The sequence below is a fragment of the Camarhynchus parvulus genome, chromosome 7 (assembly GCF_901933205.1).
Source record: "Camarhynchus parvulus chromosome 7, STF_HiC, whole genome shotgun sequence".
NCBI lineage: Eukaryota > Metazoa > Chordata > Aves > Passeriformes > Thraupidae > Camarhynchus > Camarhynchus parvulus.
The window spans coordinates 27,647,716-27,668,011 of NC_044577.1; the positions used below are offsets into that span (position 1 = coordinate 27,647,716).

General features: G+C 39.8%; 1 protein-coding gene across 1 annotated transcript in view; it reads right to left on the reverse strand.

Annotated features, from left to right (window-relative positions):
• MYLK (myosin light chain kinase) overlaps nt 1–20,296 on the reverse strand; it is a 194,806-nt gene that overhangs the window by 98,471 nt on the left and 76,039 nt on the right. Inside the window, exons 3-10 of the mRNA XM_030951810.1 lie at nt 18,818–19,025; nt 17,072–17,120; nt 14,394–14,559; nt 13,181–13,346; nt 10,368–10,404; nt 7,951–8,513; nt 6,768–6,971; nt 5,568–5,702 (exon numbers count right to left, since the gene is read on the reverse strand). Of these exons, the coding sequence (XP_030807670.1) occupies nt 5,568–5,702; nt 6,768–6,971; nt 7,951–8,513; nt 10,368–10,404; nt 13,181–13,346; nt 14,394–14,559; nt 17,072–17,120; nt 18,818–19,025 (1,528 nt within the window). The remainder of the gene's footprint in view (nt 1–5,567; nt 5,703–6,767; nt 6,972–7,950; nt 8,514–10,367; nt 10,405–13,180; nt 13,347–14,393; nt 14,560–17,071; nt 17,121–18,817; nt 19,026–20,296) is intronic.

The window sequence follows — 20,296 nt, forward strand, 5'->3', positions numbered from 1 at the left end:
CAAACTAGATAAAATGCAGAGAAAGCTACATGTGTAAAATCTGTTGGGCATGGAGAAGCACTTGAAGTCCTCTAAGGGGTATTTTGTAGTGGAAAACATTGCAAGAGAGACAGTAAAAGCTGCAATGGAACCCAGAAGCTGATTTACAAAAGCAGTCAATCTACACTACAGTATGGCCAGTAACAGAAGGGTGCAGTCTCATGTATGGTGATGTGATTATTATTATTTTAAGAAACTGCTTCCTAGAATTGGTTTGACATGCTTAAATATTAGTATAGATGGCTTAAAGTTGTCTTGCTATTGTTTCAGGAACTGTCATGAGTCTCAGCCTCACTTTCTGAAATGCTTCTGCAATCTGTTTTCCCAATATTAAATAGTTTCCACTACTGACTCATCTTTGGTTGCTTTCCCAGTGTATGCAATACTTAAGCCAGCCTTATACCTGTGCATAAACATCATGCTGGAAATAGAAATCATGGTCATCTAAGAGAAGAGGATGAAACAGCAGAGAAATTGTGCAGGACTGATCTGAAGATGTCTGTTGCTCAGGAGTTTGTGGTCAAAAAAGATTGAAATTTATTTCATTGCCAATGTAATTTTAAAGCACACAGCTCTGGGGGTTTTATGAACCAGTTCTGCACTATGAGCAGGATAAATTAAATGATGGGACAGATTTTTCTCTCATCTCTAATGTTCAAAGGAAGCCAACTCAGAAGGCAGTTATTATCTGTTCACTATCTATATGCACACACAGTTTCATTCTGAAATACAAACATATGCCAAAATCAGCATCATCCAATACCTGCATATATTATAAAATGTGGTATATGATCTTCATCCTTTGCTTATAACCATCTGTTAAGTCAGTAAATTTTCTATTGCATGAAAAATTGGAGTAAATATTTAATCAACTACCCAGAAGAATTTTAAAATAAAATCTCTCCAACCTTTGTCACATGTCACTGGCTCCTCTGAGCTCATTTTCACTCAGTCACACACAGACTGTTGGAACTATACACTAAACCACAGGGTTTCTGCATGTGGGAATAGCACTACATTCAAATACATACAGGCTGAGCTAAACCCCAAGCAGACAAAGCTTTCTGATAGAGGACAAGGTGCACTGGACTGCCTTCCTAGTCCACCTATAGAATGTGTCACCTGACAGGGTCCTTGCCTGGCATTCTGACACTGAAACTGTTAGTGGTGACAAATGATGCTATGATGCTGTACCAGAAACACAGCCAAGATAAAAGCTGCATCATGAAAAGCAGAACAATGCCTTTATATTTCTGTTGTAAGTAAGCAGATGAATATGGAAAGTGTTCTGCATGGAAAAGCAAAATGTGGACTCCTTTACCATGTCCTCACATTTTGCCAGGAGTCTTTTTCACTTCAGCTCCCAACAAAACAGGCTATTTTTTAGCACTATTCAAAAAATAGTGAATTCACTTACAGGACAGACTTTTCATTAGACCCCAGAAAAAGAACACAAGAATATGAGCCCTTAAGAATAACCTGCAGCAAGACTCTAAGTTACATCCACAGTACTTATATTTTGATGTAATAAAAACAACTCTCCCAGTAGTGAAATGTTCCCTTCTCCAGAGGCAGAACAGTCAAATCTCGAGGACAGCTTGGCAGCAGGAACAATAACAAAAAATACCTTTCTGCTGGCATGTTATGCCTGAAGAAAGGAAATTTTCCCTGGGCTCATTTATTAAAAGCTTTCTGGACAAATCATAAAGCTATCCTAAAACCAAACACTACTGAGAATTGTTATGCTAAAGTCATGGTCATATTGTTCTTAAATTCAGCAGAAAGAGGTTCAATTAAACTTAAGGAGAAAGAAAACCCACAAGGAAAGCAATATGAATAAAAAGTTACGTAACAGTCATACACTTCTCAATCCTGCAAGTGAAAAATAAGTTAACTAGAAAGTATTTTAAAAAGATAAAGTAAATTGGAGTTACACACTGAAGTATTGTCACTGAGAGCACAACCAAAAAGTTATTTATAAGGAGTTGGTGAGGGCAGAACTAAAACACAGGAATTTTACTTTCAGGGAAGTTGCCAGCACATCAGTGACAATTCAGAAAGAAACTTAAATAAGACATAGAGGGAGAACAAAAGGAGAAAAGAACCACCTTGAAAAAGTTGGGAAAAAAGCTTTAATGGTAGATTTGCAGAGAAGAGCAAGAGCTGGGATGAAACTCGTAGCTCAGTGAGGTAGCTCTTATTTGTGGACTCTCTATGAATATGGAAAACTACTTATCCTTACAGATGGTAAGAAGTAATTACAGACAATGCAAAGTATACATAATCTATTTTTTGTCTCACTTGACCTGAAGGAGAGGTCAACCTCTCTAATGCTTGGAAAATATTTTGAATTGGTATGTAGTCACAGCTGGTAAATAGTCTTGGTATCTAAAGTAGTACTTGGATGTAACATTGTACAAGTTGTTGCAAGGCTTTCAGTTCTCAGGTGGTGTGGATTCCTTGGACATTGGGGCAGGCAGACTGGACACCATGCAGCCTGCTCAGTGTCCAGGGATGGCCAGCCTGGAAGGGAGCAGGTTGTGCTGCCTTCCTTTTTTTTTTCTTATTTGTTTCTCAAAGCAGCCTTCTGTTCCTGTTTCTTATGGTTGATAACTTGGTCTTTGCATTCATTATTTCACCAAGATATATATGCTTTCCTGACTATTCTGCTCAAATTAATTCTGGTTTGTTATCATTGTCATGCTTGGAAGACAACTTGAATTTGATATTTTCTAGTGAACTTTATACATCCTGTTCCACATGATTTTATTTCTATGGAGTTCTGCAAAAGTGCTGTATTTTAAACAGTAGTGAGATTGCTCACAGCATACTGCTTTATCCTCTGTCCTAATAGAGTTCAGTTGTGAATATAAAAAGCTTTATATTGCAGACAGGGAGAGTAGATGCTAACAAACCTTTTTTTTTAAACAGAACTGGTCTGCCTGCCTCCAGTAATATACTGTGAATATACTGTTTTCTTCCTGTGGCCAGTTGATGAAACACTCCACCATGTCATTTTGCCAAAAGAATTGTTATGTCTGCTTCGAGTAATATTTCACAACTTTCTCCTTTATTTGATCAGGGATATAAATATGAGGAGTTTGTAGAATCTAGCTAGGTGGTAGACAGGAAGGAAATGTTTGCATTCAAGTGGATATCACAACAGCCAATTTGATCCTTAAGTAAAATAACCCTAGGAGTGTACATGGAATTATCAACATTATACAACTGTTTATACTCCTTTCACATTTGTATCAAAATGGTATATAAACAGTTATGTCTCACAATCCTATGCAAGACAGAAAAGCATTAAACTATAGTGATATATTTCAGCAGCCTGGAATGAAAGTCGTGTGCTTGTGTCTTCACAGTAATATATGATATGTCTAATTTTTATTATTATGAGAGTTTCTTGTGCTTCTGTTACCCAGACTCATCACTGACTTTTGATTTAAGAGCAGAGTGAAGTTAATGCACTGACTGTCACAGAACTTTAATGGTTTGAAATCCAGCTAACTAAAAAAACCCCACCTACATTGTGATATTGAGGCAACTGCAGCTAGAAGCTTAGATGCAATGTAAACATGATTATACCCGAACAGGGGCAGACATATGGATTCAGCAAGAAGAAAGGTCAGTAAAAAATAAACGACCTGAAAAAAGGCAGTAGGACACAATGCATCACAGGAACATGTGGGTTATTTATGTCTAGGCTTTGTTTCTCAGGAGACAACAGTGTTCTGATTAGAACATGGCTACACAAATGGAGACCATATACCTGTGCCTGATGAGCTGTAAGTCACTTGAAAATCAACCCAAAGCCAGTGATCTGAGACAGGAAGATGCTCTGTATGTGAAAATAACTGAATGTAACTACATCAGTCAATGTCTAAGGGAACACTAGGAGCAAGGGTACCTTGGATATGAACGTGAAATGACTGACTCAGAGTTTCTCCTGAGCTGCAAGACAATTCCTGAACTGCCAGAGATTCTGCTCATATCTGCAAAGGAGGAACTTCAGCATAGCCTTCAGACAGAGAAACAAATGGTGTCCAATGGGAGAGTGTCAGAACCTTTACTCACATGTTTTGTGTTGTAAATAAAGCACTGGCCTTTCTATTCTGGACATGGAGTTATTGGGAAGGGGAACGGCCCAGGTTGTGGGAACATACCAGTCTCAAGGTCATGGTTCATTTGCCCTGCCACCTTTTTCAGTTAGCCCATTAGCTAAGGAAAAGCTCTGAATAGCCCTGAATAGCTCAAGGAAAACAGAGATCATGTGCAAATAATTAATTTTAAAATAGCCACACACACACACTCAAAGATAGATAGCCTGGGAGAGTCTGAAAAAAAAAATCAATTCCACTTTAGGAGTAAAAGAGGTGATCAAGAGTTAAGCTGAATAAATTTTTCTAGTGTTTTACAGATATGGCTTTTAATGGAGAGAGTCCTTAGCCAAAGCACTAGTGCCTGGATCACTGAAATCATTTGGAATCAAAGCAAAACACCGATTTTTGGGTCTAGCATGACATTAGGAGGCAGTTAAGGAAACTTGACTATTCAGCTGTGTAATCAGTGCGGGGTAGGAGATTATACAGTCTGATAAAAGTAAAAAATACTTAGCTTTAGGCAAACGTTAGAATGCCAAGGAACAACATATTCTAGTTGAGAAGAAACCAGAATAGCTTTGATTTCAAGATCTTGGGAACAGAGCTACTAACACCTATTAGGACCTACCCAGCCGATGGAAGGGTGGAATCAGGCTTTGGTCTCCTCCCTACCTCTGAGTGAAATACTCAGACTGAAAAGCATAAACACATGTATTGAAAAATTAATGATCACTTGCTTTCCTATATCCACCTTAAGGTTGTTTGCATTGTACAGCTGGAATTGTGCATTTTTTTTTCAGTTGGTCTCATTGTGGTGATAATAATGCCAAGGTGGCAAGTTTGATCCCTGTACGGGCCATTCATGTAAGAGTTGGACTTGATGATCCTTGTGGGTCCCTTCCACCTCAGAATATTCTGTGATAATTTGCTTAGAACTGCAGGATTCTGTGGGATCACGATGCCAACCTGTTATACCTGGAGCAGAAGCTCCTGCCAAAGGCAGGGGGGCAACACAATATTCAGCACAGGGCAGCAGCACAGCTGTGTGACACAGCCCAGGTAACTCAGCTGGCACAGGGATGTCCGTGTGACAGAGCCCAGGTAACTCAGCTGGCACAGGGATGTCCCCAGCAGTGGCACAGCCATGTGACACAGCCCAGGTAACTCAGCTGGCACAGGGGTGTCTGTGTGACACAGCCCAGGTAACACACCTGGCACAGCCGTGTCACCAGCGCACCCTGCTGGTCACTTTGCAGAACTGCGGCAGCACAGCCCCTGCTCAGAGCGCCTTTTCCGCGCACTTGGTGCTCCTGTAAAAGGCTTTCCTCAGATGTCCCAGCGGGCTGCATTAGGGTGATTGAGCGCGCTTTGGGTTGTCAGTGCGTTCTTGCAGGTGTTGCAGAGCAGGGGATTCCTTACCATTGAGAAGCCATGTGATGTGGGGCACAGGGACCCCTCCCACGCAGCACTGCAGCACAAAGTCTTGCCCTTCGCTCACAGTGCAGCCTTTCAGGACACTGGAAAAGCATGGAGCAACCTCTTCAACTTTAGGCCCTTAAAAAGCAAAATGAAAACAGTTCCTTCAACTGAAATTAATGAAATTAGCTTTATGACTTAGAGCCATTTTCTAAGTATGCTTAGCTGAAATGGCTGGGCTAACCATGGTGAAATGTTTTATTGGGGGAGAGAAATAATTTTGACTGGTATAAAGAAGGCATTCTTCTCTCATCTCCTGGGAAGGCATTGCCAGACCTCAAGCTCTGCTTTAGGTGGTGATTTCCTATGCCAGAATCCATCATTTGCAGCCCATCACTAGAAGTGTATGCAGCATATTAGCAGACAGCTTAGCACAAAGAAGAGGATGGCTAATTCTCTGCTCTTGTTCATGTCCTCCCAGTGAGGAACAGTGTGACTTAAGAATGCAGTTTAAAGGTCTCTAATGAGACAGAAAGAAATTATCTTGGGTATCCTGGTTGAACTTCAGGCACAGTAAATGGAGAAAAATTGCATTAACATAAACATGGATCCAGAACAAAACTTAAAACCAGGTGAAAACATTACAACTGAGGACAGGATTTGCTACAACCAACAAAAATTTCAAGCAGACCAGTAGGACACTGCCTGTGAGCCTTAAAATAATTTGTCACTGGGACATGTTCTTGAATGTAGCAAATCAATTCTCATTCCTTTCCTTTTCTTCTTATTCATTCTACTGTACAGAATTGGCTTGTACTCAAAAAACATTTCAAATTTGGAGTGTAAAAATGCTAAGCAACTTCAAAAAAACTAAATGCAGAACAACAATAATACCGACAGCCTGTATTAAATACAAGTATTAACAGGAAACCTGAGTAGAAAATAGGCCTCCCTGTGTATAAACCATGTATTGAGATGGTTTTAGCTATACAAACAACAAAACCCACAATATGTCAGAAGGGAAACTGATGCATGAAGCGGATTGCCAGCTACTGCACACCACTTTACTCACAGAGGTAGGAATCAGAATTAACCTACACTGAGAAGTCAAACAAAAATGATGTAGTAACCACCCTCTGACAGCTTAAAAAAAGCCCAGCCACATTTTCCAAAGTGCAGATGGGCTCACAAGAACTTACTTACTTCTGACAGTTAACAACCAGCTGGTGGAACTCTGGCCTTTGGGGTTGGCAGCTGTACAGCTGTAAGATCCACTGTCCCTCAAGTTGGCTTTCTTTATCCATAGGCAATGAATTCCATCTTCCTCATATATTTGGACATCTTCTCCAGCTTTAATAGGTCGATCTTCTTTGAACCACTCCACATTTGGTTTTGGCTTCCCTGAAACTGGACAATCAGACATTTGGACTTTTATGAACAGGTATTCATAATTAGTATTACTTAGTATATATTTAATTAGTATTATTTACCTTAGTATAAATTAGGTACACTTTACACATACATAATTATATAAACCTTAATGGGCAATACACAAAACTGTTGTCAGAAATTTTGATATTTCTGATCCTCTAAAACTTCTCAGCCAGTCCATCTCTTAAAATAACAAATACTTGGTAACATGTAAAACCATATCTGAAAAAAACCTTCTGGCTGAAAACTGAAAAGCTTCTGGCTGAAAACACAGACAAAATGGATATGAAACTGAAACAGAGAAGGTTCTTTCCAAACACAAACTCTTCTTTACTCAGCACTGGCACAGGTTGCCCAGAGAGGCTGTGGACTTTCCCTGCCCTGGAGATACTCAAAGGTCACCTTGATACAATCCTGGACCTGCCTGAGGTGAGGCTGCATATCCCTGCAAACACCTTGCCTTGCACGTAAGAGCTTGTGCTTTGGGACCACAGCCAAACAAAAAGACATTCACTGGCTGCAATAAAAACTGGATGAGCTCCTTGTTTATCTGTGATAGGGGCTCTATTTTCCTACCACACAGGGACATGAATTAGTTAAAGCTTGCAAAGTATGTGAGATACTCTGGCACTAATTACAGTTCTGGAAAGTGTACCATCCATTTTCTCTCTTGCACCCTCATATAAGAGGGTCTAAAACTACCTCCTAGTAGGAGCAGCATTGGTTACATCTGGGGAAACACCAGATGAGAGAGGAGATGGACACCATGGCATAGGTTGGTTTGAAAATTTCACTAAGTGTTGTGGAAACAGCATTGGATTCTGCATCTGTTTCCAAAAGGCTTTAGGAGGAGAGCAACTTTCAAAGAACCAGGAACTGCTTTCCACTTCTACACATAGAAAGGGAACCCCTTTCTGACTAAACCCAGGGGCTCCAATCATTTTCATTCCTTTACCTTTGCTCTTGAATTTAATCTCCTGGCCTTCTGATGCTTCCAGGCTCTGAGGATGGATCTCAAACTGAGGGGGAATTCCCAGGGGCTCCCTCTTCTCCTCCATTACAGGCCCCTGAGCTCCAGACCTGTTTTCTGCTTCTCTAGTACTGGGACTGACGTGCCCTGTAGGAGGTGGAGTTTGTTGAGCTGACATCAGGAGCTGCACACCCCTTTTTCTGTTTTCACCCTGTCTGATGGAAGGGGCCTGGGATTCTGCCTTTGGTTCTGGTTGCAGTTTGACAGATTGTAGTGTGATGGTGCTTGAAGTTTTCTGCAAGACCTGAGGTCCTTTTTTTCCTTCTTTATGTTCTGTGTTGGTTTCTTGGTGCTGTCCTTGCTTACTTTCTTTGGCTTCTCTGGTGATGTAAAAGGAATCTTTCTTTGCTGGCACCCTGTCTTTGGTTTCAACCATGAGTTCTGTGCTGCTGGATTTCAGCTCTTTAGCAATCCCATTGCTGGTTGCCTGTTTGAATTCTGAATTTTCAACAGCTTTAACAGCAAGTGTGGTTGGTTTTGGTGGCATGCTGAAGGAAAATGAGAAGTTTGGAGATACATGACACTGTATAAAGACTCATTATTATTATCATCACTAATGATATAAATAAATAAGCCCTCAGCAAGAAGGTGAACTGATTAACCTTTAAATCCTTTCGCACAGATCAAGAAGATGGGTCAAAGAGGTGAAGTGAAAAGCTTCATAAGATGAAATCAGGGCTCAGACACTATGTCAACTCAGAAATTTCTGGATATAAGTCCACTGCTCAAGTTTAACATGTTTTGTGAGTCAGACATTAACCTTGCATGCACTGCTTTCGATGGGAAGCAATTACATGAGATCTGAATGACCATGATGTAATACTACTTGATGCTTTAATAAATGGAGGTCATGTACAATATAGCTCAAAATGTCACATAAAATACTTCCCTAAAGGGAAATGAAAATGTAAATTGTGAAGTAATTTTACTATTTGTAATTATGGTGCCTTGTAATTCAGGTAATTTTAAAACAGGACTGATAGGAAACCAGACCAAAGTCTGGGGAGGAAGAAGGGGTGTTGGCATCTTAAAAACCTGACTGGATGTAACAATATCAGCTATGGATTTATTAGGAAGAGTTTCTCAGAATTATGATTGATCTGCTGCTCAGTACTTTGGGGGAACAAGAGTAGCTGACCAACTGGGTACTTAAATCTAAGTCTCCTTCGTTGAAGGTGATTGCCTTGATCCCTAAGCTGTTACTTGTAGAGCACTGTCTGTGTCTCACACATCCACAGAATCACTCCAAGGCAGAATTGGAACACATCTGAAATAAGGGCAGCAATTTCCAGCTCAGCTCTGTTTTGCTACACTTGGTGCCATTAATTTATTCTCTCGGGGAGACTCGGGATATTTACTGGGGTACTTTCTTCAGCTGGAGTTGGATGTACTGTTTGAGATTTGCAGTTACTTTTCAGGAAGTAAGACTTTTTCATTTTACAAAACTTTTTTTTTTTTTTTGTGTGTGTGTGTGAATAAATGATGGAGGATGCGAAACTACTCTGGAGAACCACATGCATGGGGAGTTTTGCTTCCAATGCTGCACAATTTCATTTACACTAAACTTACTTTCAAGTATGTTCCTAAAAATCACACAGATCTGAAAAACAGAATAGCACAGCATTTTCAATTCCACTTTGCAGTTAGGACAGCGTGAGCATGCCATTTAGAAAACTCATCCAGGGCATGTGAGAACAGATTAAACATCCCAATGACTATAGAGCAACTGGCCTTCATCAAAGTGTCTTACACAGACAGCCTTGAACTTTTCATTCCTGCATTTCCTATTAATGAAGAAAACTAATTCTGTAAAATAATTTTTTAAAATAATAGTAATTTAATTTTTTTAATCCCCATAAAGACCTAAATATTAATTTTTTATTTCTTGTTACTTTACCCCTACATTTGTATGTTTTTTCAGACAACAGCAAAGACCATGGCCATAGCATGTTTAGTGTATGACAGGAAAGAACAACCAGCTCAGTACAGACAAGGTGCAATCAATGTTAACTCCAAAAATGACATTTGACCCTCTGGTACAATGTAGAATTTCTGCTCACATAGCTTGGTTTTTTTATAAATTTTGCTTTTCTGAACCAGACTAGAACTCTGTGTTTCATAATGTTGCCACCAGTTCCACCAGCTATTTCCTATGAGTCTACCAGGACAGCTGAATCAGGCAGCAAGAGAGAATCTTATTCCAAGCAAACATTTTCTGACTTCGAAATATAGACTGACCCCCCCAAAAATTTATCACTTTGTGAAGAAAGCACATGCAGTAATTGTCAAAATCAGTGCACTGCAATTAAATAGTCAGAGAAAGTACTCCAGTAAAAACATACCAAGGTGGTTGAGTGTAGGTGTCAGTCTTATCTGGACCTGAAATATAAAAGAAGAAACAGGCAAATTATACACACAATACTGTGCACAATTCCAAAAATTTGGAAGATTTTAAGCAAAAAATATACTTAAGAACCTTCACTCTTCAAATTTTCAATGCATTGAAGTCAAGATTGACTATCACCACACCTGGAATTGATATGGACAACAGAAAGCTGCTCAGCTGAAACAGAAAGAGGTCTTGGTCCATTTTGAGACATTGCTGCATCATATTCTCACAACCCTGCAGAACTAAAGGTTCAGGGACCTTCAAAAGCTCTGTGTTGGGGAAGAGACATATGGAAGAGATTCCAATTGGGAAGCAGCTTATTGAATCTTATGATAATTCCACAGAGTTTTTAGAGGTAGAGGAAGACAAGCCATCAATCAGTCCTACACCTGATCACGCTCACAGTGAAAGAGCAGCAGTCAACAGGAGTAAAACCTCCCAAAACCTGGACCCACCTGTAAACATTTACCAACCCATTTGCTGTGTAGCAAGAATTATCATGACTAACATGAATAACTCAAAAGCTAACGCATAGCATTTCTTCACTTTGCAACACCACCAGGAAATCCAGGAACATGGCTGAGCTATGTTCATTTGCCAAGGGGCCTCATCAGCTGCACTGATAAAACTGAGCACATATTGACCCACAGTCTCCTGATTTGTAAACCTCCATGAATTCTCAAAAACCTTGACAGTGTTTGTTTCCCTTGGGGGTAGCATGAGATAAATAGTTGCAAGGAGAGAAATGCCATTCCAAGCCAAATACCAACCACATCTCTGTATTACCCCCTAATTAAGATTTCAGGATGGAATATGTTTTCTCCTGGTCAGATCAAAGCTGCACCTATGCTGTTGTCAGCTGTGACACTAGAAACTACAGTAGAAAGACATGTAATAATTAATTTGCAAGATAACAAATTTTTCCAAGTCATCAACAAGCACTTCATAAAAATGCTTTCAGCATCTCCGCCTCAGGGAAAAGACAAAATCATGTGATGGATGATATCCTCATTTCCACTGTGTTTTGCAAGCAAAAATTCACTTCTAAATGCTTGGACTTGCCACGACATTCAGAGTGACCAAAAGAATCTATTTACACACAAACAAAAGCTGAGATGAGAGAGGGATGAAAACCCACTGATCTCGTTTCAATAAACCCGTCAAACAGTAACAGAAATATAGAAATTAAAACTGAGAAGACTGGATAAATGCAGAAAAGGAAGCTTCGTAACTACTGGCTGCAGACAAGACAATACCATGCAACCTTGTCCATTAAAAGAATATTTCCTCCTCCCTCTTCACCTTCCACTAAGGGAAAAAGTATAGCTATTGGAGGAAAATATCTATATATGAGATTGTATGTCTTTGAAAGAACATGTAGTACTTCTGAGCCACTTCATTGTCTGCTAACATCTGCAGCAACTCTGGCAACCTGATCTAATTGATAACGAAAGAATTAGGTATTATATATTGAGGTTAGGTAAGTGGAACCATCCAATTAATCAAGAGCATTGCAAAAGAGTGCCCTTTTTACTGACCTGCACTAATCCAAGAAAGAATGGATTATTCAGAGATGTGGTCAGCATCTGAAGCAAACATATACCACAACTGACTTTGTGACCCCAGTTCTGCATCATCTCTCAAGGCAGATGCAGCCATTACAGGACAGAAAGCTCACCACTCTAGGGAGAGCAGTCAGGAATCGAGTTTTATGTTTGGATAAAAGGCTTATTGAAAGAAACAGGCCTTTCTGTATAACCTCTGTTGAAGAGGCAAACTTTAGAAGCTTCTTCTACAATGGCTTCACCAGATTGGAACTTACAGATAAAAAGTACAGCTTTAATTTGTAGAAAGGTTAGGTGTGGGTCTGAGCATCCCAAATGTACATCCACTTGTTATTTATATCCTTGATACCTTACAGTGTGACAGCACTGATGCGAAACTGAAAGTCTTGCAACAAAAAAGTCACTGCTGGGTGCACACGTAACCCACTGAGCTCACAACTGCAGCTGAAGCCAGCAGCTGTGGATTTAATGATTTAACTGGGTCCAGTGACTGCTTACCCACTGACTGATGAACTTCCTCTTTAGTGAGCTTGCTGAAGGCTGTATGATTTTGAGGCTGATGCAACAGGCACCCTAAGAAGCATCAAACTGCAAAATGAGCTGTATATGATAATGCATGTATGAAATAGAACATTCTACTCATGCAAATATATTTGTTTCCTTAACAAGCAGTGAAACAGGCTGGGTTGGGAGTTGAGAAGACTGAATTTTAATCTTATTAGGATGGGTTTTTTCCTCTCTCATAATTTAGAGTTATGCTCTTTTACTTTACTTTCCTAGCTCTACAAATATAGATAGAATTTTGCCTCCCATAAGAGAGTTGGTATAAATGTGCATCTGGTGCTAGTACTCAACACATACAAAATTAATTACTGATTATAATGACAAGTGCCAGGTTCCATTTGCTGAAAATCAAACCAATGTTCAGAACATAGAAGTCACAGTAAAAGTGAAAAAGTGTTTTTAAAGAAATCTGCTACAAAGCACTTGGATTGTCTTTTTTTCCCATTGAACCAACAATTTTTACAGCAGTAGCATGTTCCAAGCTATCACAGCATCATTTAATGAACAGAGGGAGAAAAAGAGAGAGAAGATAATGGGAAGAAGTGAATGTTTCTTTTAAATACCAAGAACACAACAAAGACATTTTATCAGAATGTCTGTGGCCCCTTTTCTCTCTCCTGCAAACTCTTTGCTGTACCTTGAACGGTGAGCTCTGCAGACACAGACGCCTTCCCAGCGCTGTTCACCACTGTGCAGGTGTAAATTCCTGAATCAGCCAGCTGAACATTGTGAACCTCCAAGAACTGGATGCCTGTTCTCTCATACATGTTGAAGCGCTCATTTTGCTGTAACTGAATATCACCCTGCAAATACCACAAGGCACCGTGAGACAGTAGCTACTGTCAAGAGAAGGGGCGCAAGAATTTTTTAGTAAAACATTAGTTCAAACTGCCTTTTCCTATCCTTTAGCCAAATTCCTTCTATGTATAATACTCATATGGTATAAACAAAACAATAAACTGTCCCCAAAATTCTGTAATTCACGTCTTCAGGAGGCTTCCCTTTTCCTCTATTTTGCCACCTATTCATCTTAGTTTGCTTTCGGCCTTTCCCTTTTTATTATACCCAGATTCCTAGAAATTGACACAGTAATTTCTGATTTATGATTCAGCACTTTGGTTTTATGAATCAGCACTTTGGTTTTGCAACATTTCTGACACGTCCTGGTAAATATTTTTGGTCTGGGGAAGACTTCTATTTGTAATCTCATTTGCTACAATGTTTTTAAAGGTGAATACGGCAGAGAACCAAAGTACTGCAACAAACAAAAACAAATTAAAAAACCCCAAACCAAAACAAAATTTTAAAAAAACCTTAAAAAACAAACAAAAACACTGCAAGAGGCTGCCTGTGTTTGGGGATGTACCCTGACCTTCTTATATTACAGACAAGGATAAGTCTGGAATAAAGCAGACAATGACTTGGAAGCATTTTCCTGTTCTTGGAGGGTTTTTTTGTTTCTTTCCCCCTCAAACCTGGAGATATCAAGAGAAAGTAGAAGCATAGATAAGAGTTGAGGTTTTTTTCTGTTCACTATATATAAGGCATTACTCTGTTGAAGGGTGGAGGGGAGCAGGATGCCACCAGAGCAGTCATATATTTGCTCTTCCCAATCAAAGAAAGTAACTGTAATTCTCTAAAAAACTGACAGTTTCAGTAAAAATGGCCCAATCATTGTAATACCTAATTTAATCTGAAAGCTCCTTCCTTACAAATAAAAAAATGTGTTTGGAAATCTTGTGTATGCCCAAAGGGGACACTGGCACTTAAGACTTCAATGTGCATTTCATCCTTTCAAGTCACAAAACTTCAAAAGAGAAGGAAAACATAAATTTTTGGGGAAATCATACCTTAAACCAAGTTACTTGAGGCTGAGGTCGTCCTGTTATTTTACATGAGAATTTGCCTGTTTGGCCTTCACGCACAACAACTCGGTTGGGTTTTGTAGCAAACTTGGGCGGACTTTCTCCCCAGATGCTTGGTCTCTGCTCCACAGATGGAACAGAGAGTCTTCCCCTGCAAAGGCAATTGACATTCTGGTTTTACAGAAGAGCTGGAAGCTGTTGTGGTTAGAGCACATGTCAGGAAGCATTTTTAGACCTGTGGTCTGCCAACAAGGATATATCATTGGTGGCAACACAGACTGTAGTTGCATGATATTTTTCTTGGCAGTGGAAGAAACGGAAATGCTGGTGATGACTGCTTTTGACTCCTCATGCAACTGGGTTATGCACCCTCATCTGGCATACACAGAACAGATCTTGGGGACCATTTTAGTTGCTCATAAGCAGAGCTGGGAAAACCAAAAGATAGGAAACACTGCATGCATTTAGTCTTCCCCATTTTCTGTTTTTTAGTTGCCTCCTAAGAGTTTATTTTTGCACACTCATTTACCGTTCACAGGTTTTTATCATGTAATTTGTTTCATTCATGAGTGCAACTGACAATGTAATTTCTGATTTCTGAATCAGGCACCTTGGTTTTGCAACATTTCTGACATGTCCTGGTAAATATTTTTACTGTGGGGAAGACTTTTACTTGTAATCTCATTTGCTACAATATTTTCAAAGCAAAGGTGAAGAGGGCACAAAACCAAAGTCCACCTGTCCCAGGTGAGTTACTGTTAAGTTTAAATTCCCAGCTCTACTTACATGGCTGCTACAGCTGGGAAATGATATATGGGATGAAACTAAAGTGGCATCAGTGACTGCAGTCGAAAACTGTAAACAGTTACACAACCATAGAACATGAAATATCAAACAGCATTATAGCATGAAAAAAACCAAAAAGGTGCAACTTCAGGTCTGTTAATGTCAAAGGGAACACACTCACTCTTTGCTCTGAAGCCGTGGTACAACAAAGACACATTAGCAGCTGGCAGATGGTGATTTCTTTTTTTTTTAACATTTAATTTCAAGCAAACAGAACCATTTTTAAGGCCTTCTTTTCCAGATGGCCTTTCAGCACATGCAAGTAGGATGTGTCAATACCTCACCACTTCTACCAGGTGTCAGATACTAACAGAGACCGCATCGCCTCAGCCCAAGGTGCTGCCAAGACAGGGTGGTTGCCATATGGGCAGCTCCAGGTTTCTAAGCAAGAGATGATACCATAATGAAAGGATTTACATGGGCAGAAGGACCAGAAAAACTATTGAGAGAAGGGTGATTGTAACGTGCTACAATGAAAATCACTTTATCATATAATTAAATATCTGATAACTTTTAATGTCATCTCTCTCTCATAGCACTAAAGAAGAACATAAATGTGTACTAAAGTCTTTTAGCAACCATCTTCAGGTGGTGAGTCTATATTTATACATCTATACACATAAATTAAAAGAAAATCAACTACTAGCTGCCCCGAAGCTTTATGGCTGGTTCCTAGACATGAACAAATGAAAATGTGTAATTTTTTTATTCTTCTCCCTTCTCTTACCATAGAATTATTAATACTGAAGTGGAGGAAAACACAGGAGCATGAAAAGTGAGGACAATCACTCTAGCTCTATGCAATACAATGGATTAGGATACTGCTTTGTGAAGTCTGAGTATACAACAAAACCTAACAGCAGCCTGAACTGTCCTTTCTTGTTTTGATTATTTATCCTGTGTGTATGTCTCTAGGTAATTTGCAATACAGAAATTACCACGTAAAATAATGTATCCTGATTACTCAGTTTTACTTACCATTTTCAGTGTTGCAATCTGTTAATTTTGAAATTTAAAAAATAAACAATTTTCATATTAATGATGAAATTAAATACTCCAGTTTTAACCACCTGTATTTTAATCACTAACATAATCAGAACATGTGCTTTTGCCTACATCCAGAGTGACTCGGTGCCAGAGATATAAGTCAGAAAAATTCTGCTTAAATTCAAACTATTGAAAAAAGAAATTAATTCAGCTGTTGGAAGAATTAGGTCTGAGGCTTTCAAAACAGTGACATTCACATAATTGTAAATGCTTACTGAAGTGCAGAAAGTACAAGTAGGCTTTTATGTGCCAGCTTACATCACCCCATCAACTGTTCTTGTTATAGTTACTCAAACCAGAACAATTATTTCTTCTGGACTACAGTTTACCCACTATGTTGCTTGGAAATATTTAAATTCTGTGTGTGAGAATGCTGATTTCAGTTGCTTTTATTTCTTACTGATGACTCCTTAAGCAGTATTTGCTCTGGCTTTAAAAAGAGACTGTCGGTTCATGGAAGTTGTGGAGAAGGATTCTTGAATATCAGAGAGTAGAGAAGGGGGTGCAAAATTGCAGCAGAGGAGGGTGCAATATTTAGGCATCAGCAGGATGTTCCGTTTTCAGCCAGATTAATTCCTCAGTCAGTATGCTGGAGCAGTAGCTGTGCATCTTCCCGACTGCCTCAACCACTCTGCTTAGCCAGCAGCTGCCACAGTAGCTGCTCTGCTTGGGGTAAGTGGAGACTTTGAGAAAGAGTAATTTTACATGTTTTCCTACCAAAATATACTTAAGTGTCTGTTAAACAATATCCAAGCCAGTAGACTGCTTACCCAGAGGTTTTGGCACTGGATGGCAGGCTGTATTTCATCAAGGAGTTTCCTGTAAGCATAGGACAGAAAGACAGGAAGACGAAAGTTTTGTCAATTAGTTTATCACTAATTATCAATTAGTTTATCACTAATTATCAATTTTTATCACTAATTACCAAAGTTTTGTCAATTATCTCTAATTTGGGAATTAGTGATAATAAAGACTATGTAAATTTGCATTTCTCTAGGTTAGAAACATAAAGGAGGAATGCAACACCTGCAGTATAATGTTATGTCATCTGTAATTCAAAGTCAGGCTCTCCAACTTCAAAACCAAGCTTTAGCAGAGTTGCTGTCTAATAACCCCCAGCCTCAGTTGTAACAATGCTGAAGATTATTAATGAAAAAATACTTTTTAAAATGAAACACTGTCGGATCTCTACAGTGCACCAGTACTTCAAATTAAGATAGCAGGATGTTTTCAGACTGTGACAGAGGTCTTTACTTGGCTGAGTTTTCAGTCCCGGGCCAGCCCGAGGCACCTTTGCTGTGGATGCCACAGGAGCTGGTCCCTCGCTGCCGCGGCAGGAGGGAGATGCCGCGGGATCCCAGCGCCATCTGCTGCACACAGAGCCCGGCCCGGGGACACCGGGAGCCGCAGCAGCAAGCACACAGCTCTGGGCTGGGAAAAAACACCTGTTCCAGAGCCTAACGAGAGCCCACATCACTGTCAGACAGGACAGCCGTGCAGATGGAAACAATAGATCACGTTTCAGTCACTCGTTTTTCAAGCAGCAGGCAGCCCCACGTGGTTATCTTTGCGGAGAACAGAAAACAAAAAAAAAAGCCCAAAACCCCTCTGTGCTTTGCTGTCTTGATGGATAAAGGGATTTTAGAACAAAGGCCATATAATTCTTAAGCTCTGAGAAATTCAGTCTTTAGCTACTGCCCCGAAGTTGTTTTGAACAGCAGCAAAAACCAGGTCAGAAAAACTGATACAAAAAATCTTCCACCTCCATGTAAATTGTCATTCATAAAATTGTCCCAATTTAAAACAAGGGGAAAAATAAATACTTCATATAATTTTCACAACAGAAGGCAGTAGCAGTCATGCCAGATGTATGCATATTTCAGTATGTACTCTGAGTATAACAGAGTTTTTGACTCCGAATAAACCCAAATACTGATAGTTTCAGGACTGCTGCAGATTTTTTCTTTTCTTCAAGGCTTCAAGACAAAGTTGTGACCTGAGGGGTTTTGATATTCAACAGGTCTCTGACATGACCAAATTGCAAGAGGAGAAGCAGTACAATTGATTTCAATCCTTCCCTGGCTTTGTGTCACTCTTTAAACTTGGCAGTTTGCAACTATCTAATATGCAGATGTGCTCTTAAAAATTCCTGGGTTTGATCCTGGTTGTTTCCTGTCTGACATTAAGCATGCAATTACAACCAGGCATGCAGCTTCACAATTTTTGTCCCGAGTGTAATTTTCCATGAAAATTACAAAGTTTAGAACAAAGTCTTTAAAGCTAGGACTTTTGTTACCTGCACATCATCACCCACACCTGAAACAGAACTCACACTTTATCTAATTGTAGACATGTAGCTCCCTGCACAACGTCTTAACCTGTGAAATGCAGTAAATGAACCTTACTCTTGCATCAATGAGAAGGCATGTGTTGTGATTTTAACCAGACTGTTTAGCACACCTTGCTCTTTTACTTAAACTATAATCACCAAAACAACAGTATGAGAGTCTTCTGACCTTCCACTGTCAGTTCCACGGTCACTTGACGAACCCCACCATCATTTGCAGCCTCACAGGTGTATTTGCCACCATCACCTTCCTGCACTCCTTTGATGACCAAGCTGAACACGCCCCGGATGCTGCGGTCCACGACATAATGGTCTCCCTCTGGGACAGGATGCCCATTTCTGTACCATGTGATCTGTGGCTCAGGGTAGCCTCTGACCTGGCAAGATGTGAGAGAGAGTGAAGAAAGAAGGTAAACTTAATAGATGATGATATTAGGAAGAAATGCTGGACATTTAGCAATGCAGTGGAAAGTTCTTGACACATACTCTTTAATACATCTGTTAAAGACATACTCTTTGCAAGCCAAATGGCAGAAGATAATGAAATTAAAAAAAACTCTTGGATGAGCCCAACTTAAAATCATAAGACTAGTCAGGCAGATAGATACTCATGCAGAAAAATTTCTCACTAGAACAGTTTCTCCATAAAAGCACAGTGAGAGTTCCAATGAAAAATCCTGACTCCTGCTCTCCGCTGCTCAGAAACTCAAAAATAAGGGCAGTAGTGCTGCTACACCTCTGAGTATGCAAGAGTGTAGCTGTTGGACCAAATACTTCTAGCATGGTTGCCAAGGATTGGGCTTATAATGTAAATCTGTACTCAGCCATCTAGTTTTCAAGTGTGCTGAGACAGTAGCTCCTGACAATATACAGGCAAAAAAGGCAGACACATACCAAATTCTGTCTTGATCTTTAGAAGTAGAAGATAAGGAGCTGCAATTTGAGAAAGCATCATTAAGGGTCCTTCTCATGTTGTAGCAGGAGAGGACTGTAAACACCTACATATAGTCACACACATACAGCTCAATCTAAAGACTCCTGGTCTACCCAAAGGACGAATGTTCAGCAAAATGAACCAGTCCTGTTCTCATTAAATAACAACCATACTGGTATATCCCTGCCTCCTATGGTATTAATGATACCTTCAGATTTACAGGCAGATCCTTGGCTGGTGTAACTGAGAACTGAGTTATTGATTTGAAATTGAGCTCTTGAAACTTGATGAGGATCTGTGACTTTCTTTTGCAAAAAAAATGGGAAAAGCAGACATACACCAGTTTCCACCAAATAAAAAAACTACTCAGGCAAAGGTTCTTCCTCTGCTTTGTGAGAAATGCCATCCTCTTTGAGGGTCACTTTAGAATGTGTTAATTGTTAGCACGCTTGCCAAGTCACCATAACAACTGCTGATTGCAGTACTCCTTTCCTATCCCCCCTCTGATATGTCAGCTCTCCATCTCCTGACTCTTTGATCCTTTGCCTACAAGCCATGAAGTAACTGAGTGAATCAAGATGAGCTGGAATGAGTAATAGTCATGGCTGTGTTTGCTCACTGGGAAAGAAGCAATTTTGCCTTCTGAACTACGTACCAAAATTTGGCAACCGAGCAGGAAGTCCCTTCAACCTCCAGGTGGGCAAAATATTGATG